Raw genomic sequence first — 17,948 nt, forward strand, 5'->3', positions numbered from 1 at the left:
GACACCCAAACTACTGCCTGGAAGTCGTTGGCGACTCTGGATGATGCCTATAGAAAGGTGGCGCCATCTTTGTGGAAAGAAAGGCAGATGAAGGCATTGTCGGTGGGGGGGGGGGGGGGGGGGGGGTTCTGTGATCTCGGTAATAAATATTTGGCTGTGTTACACTGACACATTACTGAGCATACTAACACTTAACATGAAAGATATGGCAGACAATAGATAAACCCCAAACCAACAAGTCTTTATCCAACTTTATAATATCAATTTTATTTTTGCTACAGCAAGAATTTGTGGTACAATCCGTTCTGAGGACTAAGAGAAATTAAATCACCAAAACTGTAATATGAACTTGTAGTAAAGACTCTTTGTGTCCAGCTGGAAGAACTCCCGTATACCGTTATCAGTATATAGTAAGGGTCAGCAGGTCATTTAGTGAAGGTGATGAGATACTCGGGATAGGCCTGTAGGTCATGGAATATCACATACATTACAGGGTTTGTCGGATTGTCTGTGACGCTGTCATACAGATCGGTGGGGTTTGAGGGATTCTTAGGAGGGGGGGCACTCATCCCCCGTTGTCCAGCACACGATACCCCTGTGACCACACGGGCCAGGTACATGTTCTTGTATCCATTCCCATCCGGACGGGAGAATGTGTCCTGTGCAGAATAATTTGCTTCCACTGCAAAGTACGTTCCGTTTCCGTAATAAGCCGCTGTATAAAGAAACAAAAAGAACTATTATTTTCTAAATTCTAAAATTTTCACTATTATGTATAATGGTGACATCACATGTGCATCCCATCTATAGTTGTACATGATATCGAAGTTAGATAAGTCAGACAGGTCATATATGCCCACTGAATGGTGCCACATCCCAAAAACTGGTAAAGAGGAAAAAATATACTATGGATGGGACTTTAAAGGCATCATAAGACAAGAAGAATGAATAAAATGCGGAAAACATTTATTGTACAAATTTGTTAAAAACAGGAAAAAAATGCTAAAAACAATACATAGTTGTATCCGTATACATGGTGATCACATTAAGAAACATAAGAATACCTATCAATCAAAGATCAACGATATTAGAATAGAAGAATAAACCCCAACACGTTTCAACTTCTGTAGTCTTCTTCGGGGGGGGGGGGGGGGGGAGGTTAAATGTGATGGGTAAGTTGATGTTGATGGTGGGGACCAACCCAATTAAAAGACAGCCAAGGACTCCCTCAGGCAGTACAGTGTACAATAAGGGGATTCAATGGACAATTGCCATTAATACATGGATTGGAACACCCCAGTCTCAGAGTCTGGATGGTCTCTGAGAGGGCAATATGAAGCCATATACACCCCAAAGCACTGGAAAGACAGGAAATGGGGGGAAGATTTAATATTTAGTTGCCAGTTATTAGGGTTCATAAAGAAGCAAGGTTATTTAAGAAATGCCACGAAAGGACTATAGAAACCCCAAGCTAGGCGATTAGAGGATGCCGCAAACAGGAGACATCATGAACTACACACAAAGTGTTCAGACAAAGATGGTGTCTGTGGGTGGTACAATTTTTCCTCTGATATCGAAGTTACTAACTGGGTGTCTGAGACAATATATTGAGGTGTGAACAGGAACCAATGACAGGAATGGGATACCTTGAAACGGATGCCTTTACAAGAATGGACTACCTGGATGGGAAGGTCTTTGACATAGTTGGCGTAACCAACTGCCAATGGCGATACCTGTGCTAAAGATTGAAGACAGGTTGTTTCTCCTTCCTTTCCACATAGGAGACTTAGGCCCCTTTCACACAGGCGGACCATTCAGATCCGCCTGTCCATTTTTTTTTGGTGGATCTGAACGGTCCCCCCATACATCCCTTTGGGGCATCGGATGTCAGCGGGGACATGTCCGCTGACATCCCATCCGAACCGATCCGATCCGTCAAATCTGGATGGATGGAAAGCCTACTTTCCATCCGTCCAACGAGATGTATGGGGAACTGACAACTGTGTCTCCGCACACAGAGCGGAGAACAGCTGTCATTCTCCTGCTCGGCGGGGGATCGGCGGATCGATCCCCCGCTGAGATAAACAGAGTCCGTCGGAAAGGGGGATAGTGTGAAAGGGGCCTAAGAGATGCTGCATTTTGTTCACCATCATCTTATGAACAGGGCCGGTGCAAGACTATTTTGCGCCCTAGGCAAGACCAGCTACCTGCGCCCCCCCATAAATAAATATAAAAACCTTCAAAATGTCCCTATTTTCCTATATTCCCACACTCATTGCATTCTCCATACTCCCCCCTATACTTGCATCACTCATTGTGTCAGGGAGGGGGTGAGAGCAGTGTGTCCGGGTGGGGGGAGAACAGTGTGTCAGGGAGGGGGAGCAGTGTGTCAGATGAGGGGGTAGCAGTGTTTCAGTTGGGGGGACAGTGTCAGGTGAGGGGGGGTAGCAGGGTGTCAGGTGAGAAAGGTAGCAGTGTTTCAGGTAAGGGGGGCAGTGTGTGAGGTGAGGGGGGGGGGTAGCAGGGTGTCAAATGAGGGGGGTAGCAGTGTTTCAGGTTTGGGGGACAGTGTGTCAGGTGAAGGGGGGTAGCAGGGTGTCAGGTGGGGGGGGGGGACAGTGAATCAGGTGAGGGGGGGGGTAGCAGGGTGTCAGGTGTGGGGGGGGTAGTGAATCAGGTGAGGGGGTAGCAGTGATTTCTGATGGGGGGGACAGTGTGTCAGGTGAGGGGGTAGCAGGGTGTCAGGTGGGGGGGCAGTGAATCAGGTGAGGGGGTAGCAGGGTGTCAGGTGGGAGGTGGCAGTGTGTCAGGTGAGGGGGTAGCAGTGATTCAGGTGGGGGACAGTGTGTCAGATGAGGGTGGTAGCAGGGTGTCAGGTGGGGGGGCAGTGAATGAGGTGAGGGGGATAGCAGGGTGTCAGGTGGGGGGGGACAGTGAATCAGGTGAGGGGGGTAGCAGGGTGTCAGGTGGGGGGGGCAGTGAATCAGGTGAGGGGGGTAGCAGGGTGTCAGGTGGGGGGGGGCAGTGAATCAGGTGAGGGGGGGTAGCAGTGATTCAGGTGGGGGGACAGTGTGTCAGGTGAGGGGGGTAGCAGGGTGTCAGGTGGGGGGGACAGTGAATCAGGTGAGGGGGGTAGCAGTGATTCAGGTGGGGGGACAGTGTGTCAGGTGAGGGGGGTAGCAGGGTGTCAGGTGGGGGGGGGCAGTGAATCAGATGGGGGTAGCAGGGTGTCAGGTGGGGGGGGACAGTGAATCATGTGAGGGGGGTAGCAGGGTGTAAGGTGGCAATGTGTCAGGTGAGGGGGTAGCAGTGATTCAGGTGGGGGGACAGTGTGTCATGTGAGGGGGGTAGCAGTGATTCAGGTGGGGGGACAGTGTGTCAGGTGAGGGGGGGTAGCAGGGTGTCAGGTGGGGGGGCAGTGAATAAGGTGAGGGGGGAAGCAGGGTGTCAGGTGGGGGGGGACAGTGAATCAGGTGAGGGGGGTAGCAGGGTGTCAGGTGGGGAGGGGTAGCAGGGCCAGGGTGTCAGGTAACATATTAGGCACAGCAGCACACACATGTATCCATGCACTTACCTTACCTTCCCCACCAGCAGCCACAGCACCACCGCCTCCTCCTTGCTCAGCCTCCTGTTCTCTGGTCACTGGGGGAAGCCAGATCTCGCCGCCAGCACTTCCCTTCCTGCCGCCTACTGCGCCATGTGAGGAAACCCGGAAGTAGCGGTGGGCGGAGCTGCACCTCACGGACGCTGAGAGAGGAGGAAGGCGTGAGGTTGCCAGCATCCATGGGGGGGGGGCGCAGCACTAAGGGGCCAGCATCCATGGGGGGGGGCACAGCGCGAGGTGGCCAGCATCCATGAGAGGGGGGGCGCAGCGCGAGGGTGCCAGCATCCGTGGTGGGGGCGGGAGGGAGAACAGCACCCGTGACTGCGCCCCTAGGCATTCGCCTAGCTCGCCTAGCGGGAGTGCCGGCCCTGCTTATGAACATTCCCTCGCACTGTAGCACAGCCATTCTGCAGTCTCCACACCTGGCCTCATTAGCAGGCTATAACTTGAGACCACAGTTTCCAGCTTGCTTTTCACCTCCCTGGCTGACTTCCATCCTACTGCACCATACTTTGCAAGTCCCTGTGAATTGTCAGGACTAAATCTGAACTCTGCCTGCACCTCCTCTGATTAGCTGTGGTCTCTTCTATTAGCTGGACTGGACTATATCTGCTCTGCCCACCTTTTGGGTACTTTGCACTTCTTCAGTGTCTGTCCTACCTGTTTGACAGCTGTCACTATCCAGGAATTTCCATGTGTTACACCCCCTGGTGTGCTAACAGTACAACCTCTGCACTCAGTGGCCCTTGTTGTGAAGACCTGACACAAAAGAGTTGTGCTTCAGAGTGTGGCACTGGATTCAGGAGCTTCCACAAGCAATGGACTACCTGGATATGGATGCCCCTACACAGGGCCGGTGCAAGGATTTGCCTAGGGTGCACCCTAGGCAAAATAAAAATTGCCACCCCCTCCATATGCTCGTTCCACGATGTGACATCACAAACCCATATCATCTGCCCATATCATGACATCACATATGTCGCACTCCTTTCTCAACATTTAAATTAAATGAGTACAGCTAGGTTCACATCTGTGCGCTGTGGTTTTTCTGTGTCACATTTTTATGAGCGTTATACACACATTTTTTAGGTGCGCTGCCATTAGACTGTATTAGAACCCATGTTTTATGAAAGTGCATGAAAGATGCAGCATGCAGGACAATGATGCACTTTAATGAAAGGGTCATTCTAATAGAGTTTAATGGCAGCGCGCCTAAAAATGTGTGTAAAACACGCAGAGCGATGCAACATGGAAAAACGACACCGAGTAGATGTAAACAGGGCCTTCAATTCACCTTATCCTTAACTTTCACACTGCCTTATTAACCGGTTCAGGACCGCCCACCGCATATTTACTGTGGCAGTGCGGCCCTCCTGCGCGAAACGACGTAGACCTGCGACATTTGCGTGTCTGCATCTAGGGGGCGAGCGCTTGCGGGTGGCCGGCGGCAATCGAAGCCACCTGCCCATTGCATCGGAGCCCCCGCTGCCGAATGGGGGCGGGAACACGCCGACGGCCACCCGCAATCGCTGCCCGCTGAGAGAGAAGAATGGTCAGATGTTGTAAACAGGGGAAACCTAGTGCGCATGCGCGACACCACCACTACGAAGATTTCCGGTGCTCAGCCCTACTCTAGGCTGAGAGAGACACTGTAAGGCGACCCAGGCAGCCAAGGGCGCCACCGCACTGTACAGGTACACAGGCTAGCACGGCATGAGGGGCGTCGCCCGCACCCGCCGGCATACTCATTACAGTGGAGCAAGTAGGATGCTGGCGCCCCCTGCTGGGTTGCGCCCTAAGCGACTGCCTGGGTCACCTTACAGGTAGCGCCGGCCCTGCCCCTACATGAGCACAGGGACCCCTGCCAGATCTATTAGAAGATGTGGTCACTCACCGTTCTTTCCAGCGTAGCTCCTGTTAAATCCATTATGGTTCACACTGTTCACAGTATTGGAGTCCAAACCATGGAAGAGTTGCTTCTCGTTATTGGTGGAGCCATTCTTATCATCAATACTTTGCTTCTTTATCTGGTAGTTTATCCACAGGTGGCGGTTCTGGATTCTCTCGATCTGCTTAGACACAAATGTCATTATGGGCCGAGTGAATCACAAGGAATGTGACAATACAATCAGCCAGATGTATGACAGCTTATCACTAGGGATGGGTGAATGGTTCGCCCAAGCAGGAGTTTGGGCCAAATATTTGCCTGTTCGGCCGTTCACTGAACACCCAAATTTGCAGGGAGTTCACCCCAACAAACACCCTGCAATGCACTGAGCGCTGTACAGTGCATTCTGTGCCTTGATTGGGCAAAGCTTTACCCAATTAGGGCGCAATGTAAGCTGGTTGTTAAGAAGCGGGGCCGGAAAGCCGGCTGCAGCATCCTTAACAACTCATGAGTCATCAGCTGTCAATGGGTTTCCCCGCTGACAGCTGAATAGAAAAAAAAAAAAAAGTTCCGGTTAAAAAATAAAGAAAAAAATGGTGTGGGGTCCCCCCCAAAATCCATACCACACCCTTTCCCGAGCATGCAGCCTAGCAGGTCCCGAAAAGGGGGGGGACAAGCGAGCCATGCCCCACCTCCTGAACTATTCCTGGCCACATGCCCCAGTGGCACCGCCCACTTCTGACATCACATGACGTCACGTGATATTAGAAGGGGGCAGTGCCACTGGGTGGGAGGCCTCCCAGGAGGGAAAAGCGTTTTTTTTTTTCAATTTTTTCTATTTATAAGGTTCAGCAGGCGTCGTGATTGACGATGGATTTATATTGAGGGACACTTTTTTTATTTTTTAATAAAGGATTTGTCAAAAGTGGTTTCCTGTGGTTTTTACTTTTTGACACTTTTTTTGGTGAATGTGTATGGGTACTATGTACCCGATACACATTCACATAGGGGGGGGGGGGAGCCAGGATCTGGGGTCCCCTTCTGAAAGGGGTTTTCCAGATTCTGATAAGACACCCACACGCAGACCCCGATAACCCCAGCCCAGGGTTGTTGGGGAGAGGCCCCTTGTCCTTATGGGGACAAGGTGTTTTGGGGTGGGGGGGCGCAGAGCCCCCCCCTTCTTCAAAGCACCCACGCCCCCTTTGTCGAGGGCATGTGGCCTGGTATGGTTCATGGGGGGGGGGGGACTAGTTCGTCCCCACTTTTCCTGACCTGCTGGGCTGTATGCTTGGATAAGGGTCTGGTATGGATTTTAGAGGGACCCCAAACCTTTTTTTTTATTTTTTTTTTATATTTGGCATTTCTTTTATTATTTTTTAAAAGCAGAGGGATGGCAATTGTAACCACGAGTCATTTTGAATGGATTTTTTTCTTTAGAGATGTCATTTTTGCTGTAGCATGTTCTGTATATGCTACGAATGCGCCACTTTACAGGCACATTAAGGAGACCCCCCAGTCACGATATTAAAAATAATTTTTTATCTTCATTGTTGCGCTTTAAGCATCATTAAAATCACTGCTCCTGAAAAAACTATTGTTTTTTAAAAAACATTTTTTTTAATACATGTCCCCCAGGGCAGTACCCAGACCACCATACCCCGTTTATGGCCAATTACTTGTATATAAACTTTCAAAATGGGCACTTTTAATATCTCCTGTCCGGCTCCAATAGACTTCAATGGGGTTCGCTGTTTGGGTTAAAACATGAATGATTGGAGGATTGTTCATGGGAATATTTCTTACATTCTGTGATAAGCAGGGATGGGCTGAACACCCCCCTGTTCGGTTCACAGCAGAACTCCCAAACAGGGGGGTGATCGGCCCATCCCTGCTTATAGCAGAATGTAAGAAATATTCCCATGAACAATCCTCCAATCATTCAGTTCATCATAATGTATGGCACACCCCCCAAAACCCCTGTTATATCATCCATCTCCATTGGCTACTTCAAGTAAATGAAAAAGATTGATTACCTTGATAATTCGCATTTGGCAAGATTTCCTGAATTGCGCCTCCACATCTGTGTACTCCTGACTCCCAGCACCTAACGGAACCACCTTCATATTGTCATTGTTCATTGGACCCCAGTGTGGGGGGACATCCAATTTTTCTGTAATAGAAACACTCAGCAGTGAAATCTGTCCTCTGCTTACAGACCCTCCCTGTATAATAATGTCCATTGTGTGCCATATACTAGGGATCAACCGATTATCAGCAAGGCCGATATATAGAGGACGGATATGCACTTTCCCCCATATATTGGAATCGGCCCCGGAGGTTACCAATATTGTTGTGACGTCATTGCGTATGTTGCACTGGGACAGCTTCTGCCTTCTTAGGCCGCTTCCCTCAGCTCCACTATAACAGTTGGGGGTTACACGGTGTCACTGACATTGTGTCTGCAGGAGTGTATTAGGGTGAGAGGATCCAGCACAAGGAGGCCGGGCTCATATGATTATTGTATAATTATTAAAAACCCCACAACAATGTCAAGATGATGAAAGAGAAGAGAATAGATCCTATCAAAGCATTGTGGGAAGGTTGCAGAGCGGAGATATGAAAGTGTTCAGATTGGATTGTGGGCTGATTGCGATAGACAGACAGAAAGATGGATGGATGGATGGATGGATGGATGGATGGATGGATGGATGGATGGATGGATGGATGGATGGATGGATGGATGGATGGATGGATGGATGGATGGATGGATGGATGGATGGATGGATAGATAGATAGATAGATAGATAGATAGATAGATAGATAGATAGATAGATAGATAGATAGATAGATAGATGCCCAGCACCTGGGATTTTCCAGCAATGTAATGACCCATATGATATCTGATATAAAATGTAATTACCGTGCTTAGAATTACGTTGAAGCTTCACGGTGTTCCCTCTGGGATCTCTTGCAATTACCAGTTCTACAATCACTGTGTATTTTGCCCCATTAATATGGATATGTATCATTTGTCTGTCCTCAGTCTTGGCCTTCTCCAGCTCCATGTTTGTCATTTTGTCGAAAGGAATAAAGTTGTTTCCGTTGAGGTATCCCCATTCCACCAGATTACTGCACAGCTCCGCCTCCCGCTCTCTCGTCTTCTTATCTCGCACACTCTTTATCATGTCTTGGATTTTATTACTGACCTCCAGAACATCCCTGGACAGACCCAGAACTTTGACTGTGAAGTTTGGCAAGTCAATGATAAGACTAACTTGGTAGGTCTTCTGAATCCGACCCAAGGCCTCATGGTCCTTGTCATCAAACTCCTGGATCCAGTCATCTATGATGATGCTCTCATACTGCTCCTTCATTATCAGATCACGAAGCCAGACTTTTGTCTTATCCACAGCGTCCTGACTTTCCGCACACAGCTGGATAATAGCCGGCTCAATGTTTTCTATTAATTCAAATACCTTGGAATTATCTGAGCCTTCAGTGTTCCATCCCATAATGCCGAGTACAGCTACATAGAAGAAAAGAGGATAAACAGTTTGTGCAGTCTAGATCAGAACCCCTCTAACTGCTTTCCTTTTGTACTTCAACCACCTTTACTATACACTTCTTCCACTCTGCTGAAACCTCTGTCACTGTGCACCCGCAACTTCCTCCAAACCGGCTTCATTTCCAGGGCTACCATACCAACACTGAGCCAGTGGAAAAGTCTATGTCTCACTCACAAATGACAGCACAGATCACATGACTAATCACAGGATCCATGTACCTGCCCGGACCTTTCATAATGATTTTATTGATTATGAAGCTTTATGATGGCGCTCCTAATTTATACATGCCATAGACATCATTTCCCAAATTTCCCCCAACATTTGTTCCAGAGACTGCCTCACAATCCGTTCAATGAGACCTATGGGGATGTGACTAATTACATTTTTACAGTTCCAAACTTACATTTTTATTGTAGTCCTTCTACTCACTCATGTTATGTAGCCCCTCTACTCACCATGCTTAGGCTCCTTTAATTTTTCTGACACAAAAAGAGAGAGCGCAATCCACCTAGTGTAATCCCATCGTAAAAGCCATTCCTCCAGCATGGCCACCTTTGAAACACGTCAGCTTGGCAACTGTGATGCATGTTCCTTTCTGGTAGCCTGGTTCTGGTGTTGCAGAGGTTCATCATCAAGTGTGGCACCGGCTGGATGGGGGGGGGGGGGGGGGTGTGCAGTACCTGCTGCATGCCCAGGCTCGGCTCTGATGACTCCTGAGCCAGGGGCGTAACTACAGGGGTTGCAGGGGTTGCAATTGCAACCAAGCCCCATGCTCCAGGGGGCCTGTGCGGCTCCCCTGTACACCTGGATAGGAGGGGTGGCGGGCGCAGCATGTAGAGAAGTCACTGTCCTCCTTTTTCCTCCTGCAGGAGGAAAATGGAGGAGATTGGTTCCTCTGTATGCTGCCCCCGCCGCCCCTCCTATCCAGGTCACTTGTGTTCTGCTGTCTCTGGGCCCCTGTGTGCTCCCCTGCCCCCCCCCCCACTTACACGGTGCTCCCTCCCCTCTCCTACCGGCTGAAGGGGATGTGTCACAATAGAGAACCTGGAAGAGGTCGGTAAATATGTAATTTACCAGCTCCTTTCTTTTCTGAATGGACAGAGTCATAGTCAGTGACATTGTAAAAAAAAAAATGATAAAAAATAATACAATTAAAACACCAAAAAATAAAAACTACTGACACCAGTGGGTGAACTTCCAGGACTGCAAAGGTCACACTTGCGACCAGACCCTGGCATTCCCCCCCCGTGGGGAGGCCCCAAGATGGCAGAAAGGGGGCCCGCTGCAGAACTTGTGAAAGGTTTCCGCTGCGGGACCGTAATAAAGGGCCCCGCAACGACAGTAAAGGGCCCCAGGATCAGTGGGAAGAGCTCCAGGCTTGAAGGGAAGGGCCCTGGTCAGGGGTCCGGGGGGCCCTTCATGGTTTCTTGCACCGGGGCCCTGAAGGTTCTAGTTACGCCTCTGTAGTGAGCTAATCCATAGATTTTGAAAGTGGCAGAGGCTGCTGGGCATGTGATCTGCAGGTGGGTGTACTATCCTCCACTGTAAGTCCCAGCATGCAGGCAGCCAGGCAGGAGCCCTATGCAGTGGTCTCCAAACTGGCCTGAGGGCCAGATGCTTGCCTTTCTCTGTACCTTGGAGCACTATTCCATCCACTGACTCCAACAATGGGAAATAATTTGTGCCACTGACACCAACATTGGGGCACTATTCCTCCCACTGACACCGATGACAGGGCACAATTAACATCAATGACACTAAAAATAGTACCCTATTGCCCCCCTAAAGGATGAGCAATGTTTACTGTCGACAGGACATTTTCTACTGCCACTTCTACTCCCACTTGCCACAGTCTGAAGCACCACAAGCTGGCTTTTTTTTTTTTTTAGAAAGTTTGGAGACCCCTGCCCTATAGCACGCAGCTTCTATGGAAGACCTAGCCACTGTTCCTCCACCCCAAACTTGCTGGACCTTGCTTTGTGCACTGGTGTGCAGTCATGTTGGAACAGGGAGGGGCCATCCCCAAACTCTTCCTATAAAGTTGGGAGCATGAAATTGTCCAAAATGTCTTGGTATGCTGACGCCTTAAGAGTTCCCTTCATTGGAACTAAGGGGCCAAGCCCAACCCCTGAAAAACAACCCCCACACCATAATTCCCCCTCCATCAAATGATTTGGACCAGTGCACAAAGCAAGGTCCATAAAGACATGGATGAGTGAGTTTGGGGTGGAGGAACTTGACTGGCCTGCGCAGTAATGACCTCAACCCAATAGAACACCACTGGGATGAATTAGAGTGGAGTGCGAGTTCAGGGACAATTTGACAGACATCTGTCAAATCGCCCCCGAAGTCCCCAAAAGTAGTGCAGAAAGTACTTTTGGGAATCGGTGCGGTGCCGCAAAGTTGGGGTCGCACTGATTCGGACGGTGCTGTTGCGGGCAATAGGCTCCGATTTGGCATGTGATTTGACCTGTCAAATCAGCCCGATGTGAACAGGGGGGCTTATTGTCAAAGCTTATTTTATTAATCAGCCGAACAAGCTGAAGTTAGAAGCGGATTGGCTGCCATTCACAGCTGCACCAGATTCTGTGTGCTCCAGGTTTTGTAAATCTCCCCCTATGTGTCAAAGGCTTGTGCCTCCCAGATCTACACCCTGGGGAAGTCTATTGCCAGGAGAATAGCCAAAGTCTGGGGAAGGATGGATGCTTGGATTGAAGCACACTTAGCTATTGAAGAGTGTTGGGTAGGTGGGTGGAAGCTACTGCCAGTGGACTGGAAATTCTGATGGCTCATCCAGGGGATATCGATTAGAGCTTAAAGATCTTTTCTCTTAACTGACTGTAAGTAGAGTTTGCATTTTTTATTGTTTTTTGGTAAGCAGAGTCCTAACCCCTCTGTCCCTGAGTTTATGGTCCTATAATAAACTCTGGTAAACTTTCCTAAAGTGACTGGTGCGAAATTTCTTTTGCCCCCCAAAAGAGTCAAGGATTTGAGGTGAAATACTATCCTATTGAGCTATCTTGGGGTCCTTCACCGTTGCCTAGGGGTAAGAGGGTGATAGAACTAAATCCGGCAACACCAGCAACCCATTGTAAGCTTTCCAACTCTGTGTTCAGTCATCCTCAGACAAATCATCTCTTGTCAGTGCCAGAGTGCTCTGCGGTAAAGTGGTGCAGCCACTGTAACCCCATTCTTATGCCCAAAACTGGACAAAAATACAGTATACAGAGATAATTATCTGATCTAAACATGGCCAGACTGGGCTAGAGGTGTCAGAGAATTCAAAATAGTTTAATATCAAACTGATCAGAAATCTAACAGAGGCCTTTATAGACCAATGGATCATTGATATTGCCAGAACAGAGGTGCATGTGCGCCAATATGCAGGTCAGGAACTTCCACCAGTACCCTGCGTGGGCACCCTCCTTAGTATGAAAACGTGCACAGGCATGTTCCATGAACATTTTGCATTAAATTCTGGGACTGCCACCAAATGCGCTATTTAAAGGAAGAAGCAGTGACAGACGGTTGCTGGATTATTTTTCAGCTTGATTCGTGTGTATCCTGACTTCATGTTACCGACTACCGGCCTGCCCCTGGATTCTCTCTGCCAGATCTCTGGTTGTGACCTCGACTCATTGAAGGACACTGCTTCTTCTGTTCAACCAAGCACGACCCCACCTTTGGCTGCTGACTACTCTGCTGCCCCCCCATCTGCTGTGTATGACCTTAGCTCTAACTCCTGATCACTCTGTCATCTTCTATTCTACTGACCATCCATATATGACCTTGGCTTGGATCCTGACCTCGACAACGCCACTACAGTTCTTTCCTTCTGGCCTCATCCTTCACCACCTCTACCTACTGTAGGTGTGGGCATTCTGCCAGCTGCTGGGCCTGACCTGTTCTTCCACAATGCTCCTTCATGTTCCTGTTGAGGTCCTCATCTTCCTGCCTGAGAGCTACCCAGCTAATCACCTCTTAGAGCAGCCAGCAGTGAACTGCTCCATTGGCACCCATGCACTTTTAAGCCCTGCACTCCCTGTCATCACCTCCAGGGGAGCTTCAGAGTCACAAGGGAAGACCTCTCATCACTTTGGCCTCCTACCAGGTACATGACTGATATGTGGCAAGGCTTTATAAATGTTTTATCCTTGGATTATTATATTTGATATTTACCCCACAGCCCACTACTCCTGCAAATCAATATCTCATATCCCATACTCACTTATCCTGCAGGATGATCTGATAAGAAGATCCTCTATAACGCCGTGTACTCACATTGCTTCATCTTAGTGAAGAATCCCTCTTCTTTGGCCAGAGATGCCCCCTCCTTCCTCTTCATGCTGGCGTGGAAATCATTCAGCATTTGCTTCTGGAAAATGACGACTTTTACCATCCGGACAGATTGGGGAGATCTGGCGAAATTAGCCACCGATTCCAAAATGGAGTCCGCCACCGCCGATGCGGAGACGCTCCCCATACCTGCAACACAGTCCACATGGTCCTAGGTTAATAGAAAAGTAAAGCCAACAACACAAATGTCCCATACTGCAGATTCCCAGTCTTTAGATGTGGCAGCTGCATTCGCTTTCATTTCTATTTGCTGAGATTGTTTTCAGCAAGAACTGAAAATTCCTGTTGATCCTTCCAGAAATACAATGTCCTTATCACTTCCTGTGAGCTGAACTGGAAGACAAACCAATGTTGTGTTTCTTCTGTAAACTACTAAATAACAGACAGACATGTTTGTAGTCCAGCCGAGGTAAAAACCATGGCTCCCTCCATACAGGAGAGTGAGTGATCATTGTCATCCTAGGCTTGGAGGTGCAGCATACGCAGGATCACAGATCAAAATAAAAGGAAAAACCATTAAAGAAAAGAAAAGAAAACAATTGTAGCCACCACATCTGAAGACTGTGAATCTTCAATATATCACAATTGGAGTTTATACAAGCTTTTAACGTTTACAGCAGTAGTCAGCCTGCTTGATATATGGAGAAATCACCAAATGCCACAATAAATATAATTCTACAGAAAGCTGTCAGAGACTGCCGACATACTATCGGAGATGTTGGAGACTGTCCTTTACTAACCATCAAACTTTAGGGCGGCAGAGTGTGACCAGTAGGAGTAGAAAATGACCTGGCATCAATGGCAGCAAACAATGTCCCATCAACTGGCACCAGTTTGAAGAATAGTGCCCCATCAAAGGTGTCAGTGGGAGGAATAGTGCCCCATCATTGGTGTCAGTGGGAGGAATAGTGTCCCATCATTGGTGTCAGTGAGAGGAATAGTGTCCCATCATTGGTGTCAGTGGGAGGAATAGTGTCCCATCATTGGTGTCAGTGAGAGGAATAGTGTCCCATCATTGGTGTCAGTGGGAGGAATAGTGCTCCATCATTGGTGTCAGTGGAAGGAATAGTGCCCCATCATTGGCGTCAGTGGGAGGAATAGTGCTCCTTCATTGGTGTCAGTGGGAGGAATAGTGCCCCATCATTGGTGTCAGTGGGAGGAATAGTGTCCCATCATTGGTGTCAGTGAGAGGAATAGTGCTCCATCATTGGTGTCAGTGGGAGGAATAGTGCCCCATCATTGGTGTCAGTGGGAGGAATAGTGCTCCTTCATTGGTGTCAGTGGGAGGAATAGTGCTCCATCATTGGTGTCAGTGGAAGGAATAGTGCCCCATCATTGGCGTCAGTGGAAGGAATAGTGCCCCATCATTGGCGTCAGTGGAAGGAATAGTGCCCCATCATTGGCGTCAGTGGGAGGAATAGTGCTCCTTCATTGGTGTCAGTGGGAGGAATAGTGCCCCATCATTGGTGTCAGTGGGAGGAATAGTGTCCCATCATTGGTGTCAGTGAGAGGAATAGTGCCGCATCATTGGTGTCAGTGGGAGGAATAGTGCCGCATCATTGGTGTCAGTGGGAGGAATAGTGCTCCTTCATTGGTGTCAGTGGGAGGAATAGTGCCCCATCATTGGTGTCAGTGGGAGGAATAGTGTCCCATCATTGGTGTCAGTGGGAGGAATAGTGCTCCATCATTGGTGTCAGTGGGAGGAATAGTGCCCCATCATTGGTGTCAGTGGGAGGAATAGTGCTCCTTCATTGGTGTCAGTGGGAGGAATAGTGCCCCATCATTGGTGTCAGTGGGAGGAATAGTGTCCCATCATTGGTGTCAGTGAGAGGAATAGTGCCCCATCAAAGGTGTCAATGGGAGGAATAGTGCCCCATCATTGGTGTCAGGAGGAATAGGGCCCAAAGGGCTGGATAAAAATGAGTAAAGGGCCAGAGTTTAGAGACTACTGAGTCAAGAAATGAGCAAACTGCTTCAGCCAAGCATGAATTCTAATTGGCAGTCAAAATGTGCCAATCAGCACCATTAAGTTCCGCTCCAATGAGTGAACCAATCAGATTGTGAACTGGTAAAGAGGTCCTTCAGAGATGATGGTGACACGGGAGAGGAATATGATACATAAGAGTATTTATCAGACCACAGACCTGTCCCTATGGCGGGGAAGGCCACAGATGTTGCCTGGAGTCGGGCGCACTCGGTCAGAGCCTCGGTGATGAAAGTTTTTATTCCGCTGGCTGAATTGGTGCCGACCTTATGGAGAATTTTCTTGCAGCAAAGATTTCCATTCTGTGTCACAATATGGTCTTTATTACCCTGAGATCCTGTAAATGTAAAAAAATCCAATAAAAAAAAGATCACTGGTGTAACGGGTCCCCAATACTCCGACTGAGTATATCCGTTGTAAGTCTCCCAAATCCCAAGTGATGTAGTGATTATAGCTCCCGGTTTCCCAAACATCAGCCAATACTTGATGAAGGGTAAAATGAATCTCTCTTATTCAGGCTCAATGGCCCACTTTTACACAATACAGAGACACAGTAAACATGTCCATGACACTCCCATAAACACACCAGGTCAGGTGAGCCTGATTACATTATCATATGTAGATGAAATTGTGTACAGGAACATAATTAACCTGAAGTAATTACCCAGCCATCTGGGCAGAAACAATAGGTGAATGGGAATCCAGACCCAGACAATGTTATAATTACCATGCTAATTAACTCAGCACTGCACAAGGCTAAAACAAAGTACATTACACATTATCCTAAGTATAAACACAGAACACCTTATTATACAGACAATAGCAGGAGACCCCAGTAACAGACTGTCCGTCTCCTACATTGAAGTACATGGAATCCACATCTAAGCATTGCTTTGATTATTCAGAAGTCACAGACTTCATGGCAACGGTCTACAATAGTCTATGAGGCAAAGCTCATAAAATGTTCCATCATTCTAACTGTGATTGGCTGTGGCTACTGGTGTAAGAACAGAGATCAACGGTCCTACATAGTAGAACCGTCTGATCTCCATTTTTACACAGGGGAGAATGACAGACAGCTTTATTTACATCAGCCGCCTGCCTTTCTCCCTTCCCGGCAAACGATCGCAAGTGATCGGCGGACATCGGGTCCGCCGGTCACACGCACTGACTTGTTAGGGAACGAGCCGGGGCGGGCGCGCGCTTCCGCGGGCACGCACTCGCCCGCTATTGGCTCACAAGCTAGTGACAGGCTAGTGACGTCACTTCGCCTGGCCGGGGCTGACCGCCGCAGTATATGTACTTGCGGCGGTCGGCAACCGGTTAATAATTTTTTATTAACTGGTTAAGGACCGCCTGCCACAGTAGCAGCCCGTCCTGTGCAAACGTAGGTATATGTTGGTCGCGCGCCTGCAGCTAGGGGGCGAGCGCGTCCCGACGGCGGTGCGCTCCTGCTCCCACTTGGCAGTGGGGACTCCAATGCACGGGGCAGGTGGCTCCGATTGCCGCCTGACACCCGTGATCGCTCCCCGCTGAGAGAGAAGGACGGTCGGATGTTGTAAACACAGCTGACCGTTCTTCTCCCTGGAATGATCACAGAGCGCCTGTGATCATTCTATATAGGATCACATGTCTCTATGATTGTTTCTGAAGCCCCCTCCCCTCAAAGTTAGAAACATGCCCCTAGGGTCACATTTAACCCCTTGATCACCCACAATGTTAACCCCTTCCCTGCCAGTGTCATTATTACAGTAATAATGCATATTTTTAGCACAGATCACTGTAGTAATGTCACTGGTTCCCCTCAAAAGTGTCAAAAATGTCAGTCAGGGGTCCGATCTGTCCGCCAAAATGTCGAAGTCCCGCTAAAAATCGCAGATCGCCGCCATTACTAGTAAAAAAAAAAAACAATAAAAATGACAAAAATCTTTTCCGTAGTTAGTAGATGTGATAACGTTTGCGCAAACCAATCAAAATACGCTTATTGCGATTTATTTTACTAAAAATATGTATATACATATTTTGGCAATGTTTTATAGCAGAAAGTGAAAAATATTGTTTTTTTTTTTTTTTTTCAGAATTGTCGCTCTTTTTTTTGGTTATAGAGCAAAAGAAAAAAAAAGTAAAAATCGCAGAGGTGATCAAATACCACCAAAAGAAAGCTCTGTTTGTGGGGAAAAAAAGGACGTAAATTTTATTTGATTACAGCGTTGCACGACCGCGCAATTGTCCGTTAAAGTAACGCAATTGCAAAAAACGGCCTGGTCATAATAAAGGGAGCAAATCCTTCCGGTCCAGAAGTGGTTAAATTTCACATGCCCGGTCTTCAAGTGGTTAATAAGTAAAGTCCAGCCTAAGGACAGACACCATAAGATAAGAAAAAAAATTTGGTGATTAACCAAAAAGGAACTGCGCATATGGGTGAGCACACAAATGTTATATTACACTAAAGCTATGTCAGCTGGATTTAGCGTTTGTGAACTTCAATTTACCATTGAATAAATAAATAAATAAATGTATAAATAAATAATCAAATAAGCGGGAATATCT

At 48.1% G+C, this 17,948-nt stretch overlaps 1 protein-coding gene across 1 annotated transcript in view; it reads right to left on the bottom strand.

Moving 5' to 3' along the window:
* Positions 1-425: 425 nt before the first annotated feature.
* The window catches only part of LOC309558763 (protein mono-ADP-ribosyltransferase PARP14-like), a gene marked incomplete at its 3' end in the record, with an annotated part of 187,137 nt that continues 169,614 nt past the window's right edge, over positions 426-17,948 (bottom strand). Inside the window, exons 12-17 of the mRNA XM_082261811.1 lie at positions 15,559-15,735; positions 13,340-13,543; positions 8,413-9,018; positions 7,526-7,662; positions 5,499-5,673; positions 426-715 (exon numbers count right to left, since the gene is read on the bottom strand). Of these exons, the coding sequence (XP_082117937.1) occupies positions 426-715; positions 5,499-5,673; positions 7,526-7,662; positions 8,413-9,018; positions 13,340-13,543; positions 15,559-15,735 (1,589 nt within the window). The remainder of the gene's footprint in view (positions 716-5,498; positions 5,674-7,525; positions 7,663-8,412; positions 9,019-13,339; positions 13,544-15,558; positions 15,736-17,948) is intronic.

Source organism: Pelophylax lessonae (genome assembly GCF_965119305.1).
Source record: "Pelophylax lessonae genome assembly, chromosome: 6".
NCBI classification, from domain to species: domain Eukaryota; kingdom Metazoa; phylum Chordata; class Amphibia; order Anura; family Ranidae; genus Pelophylax; species Pelophylax lessonae.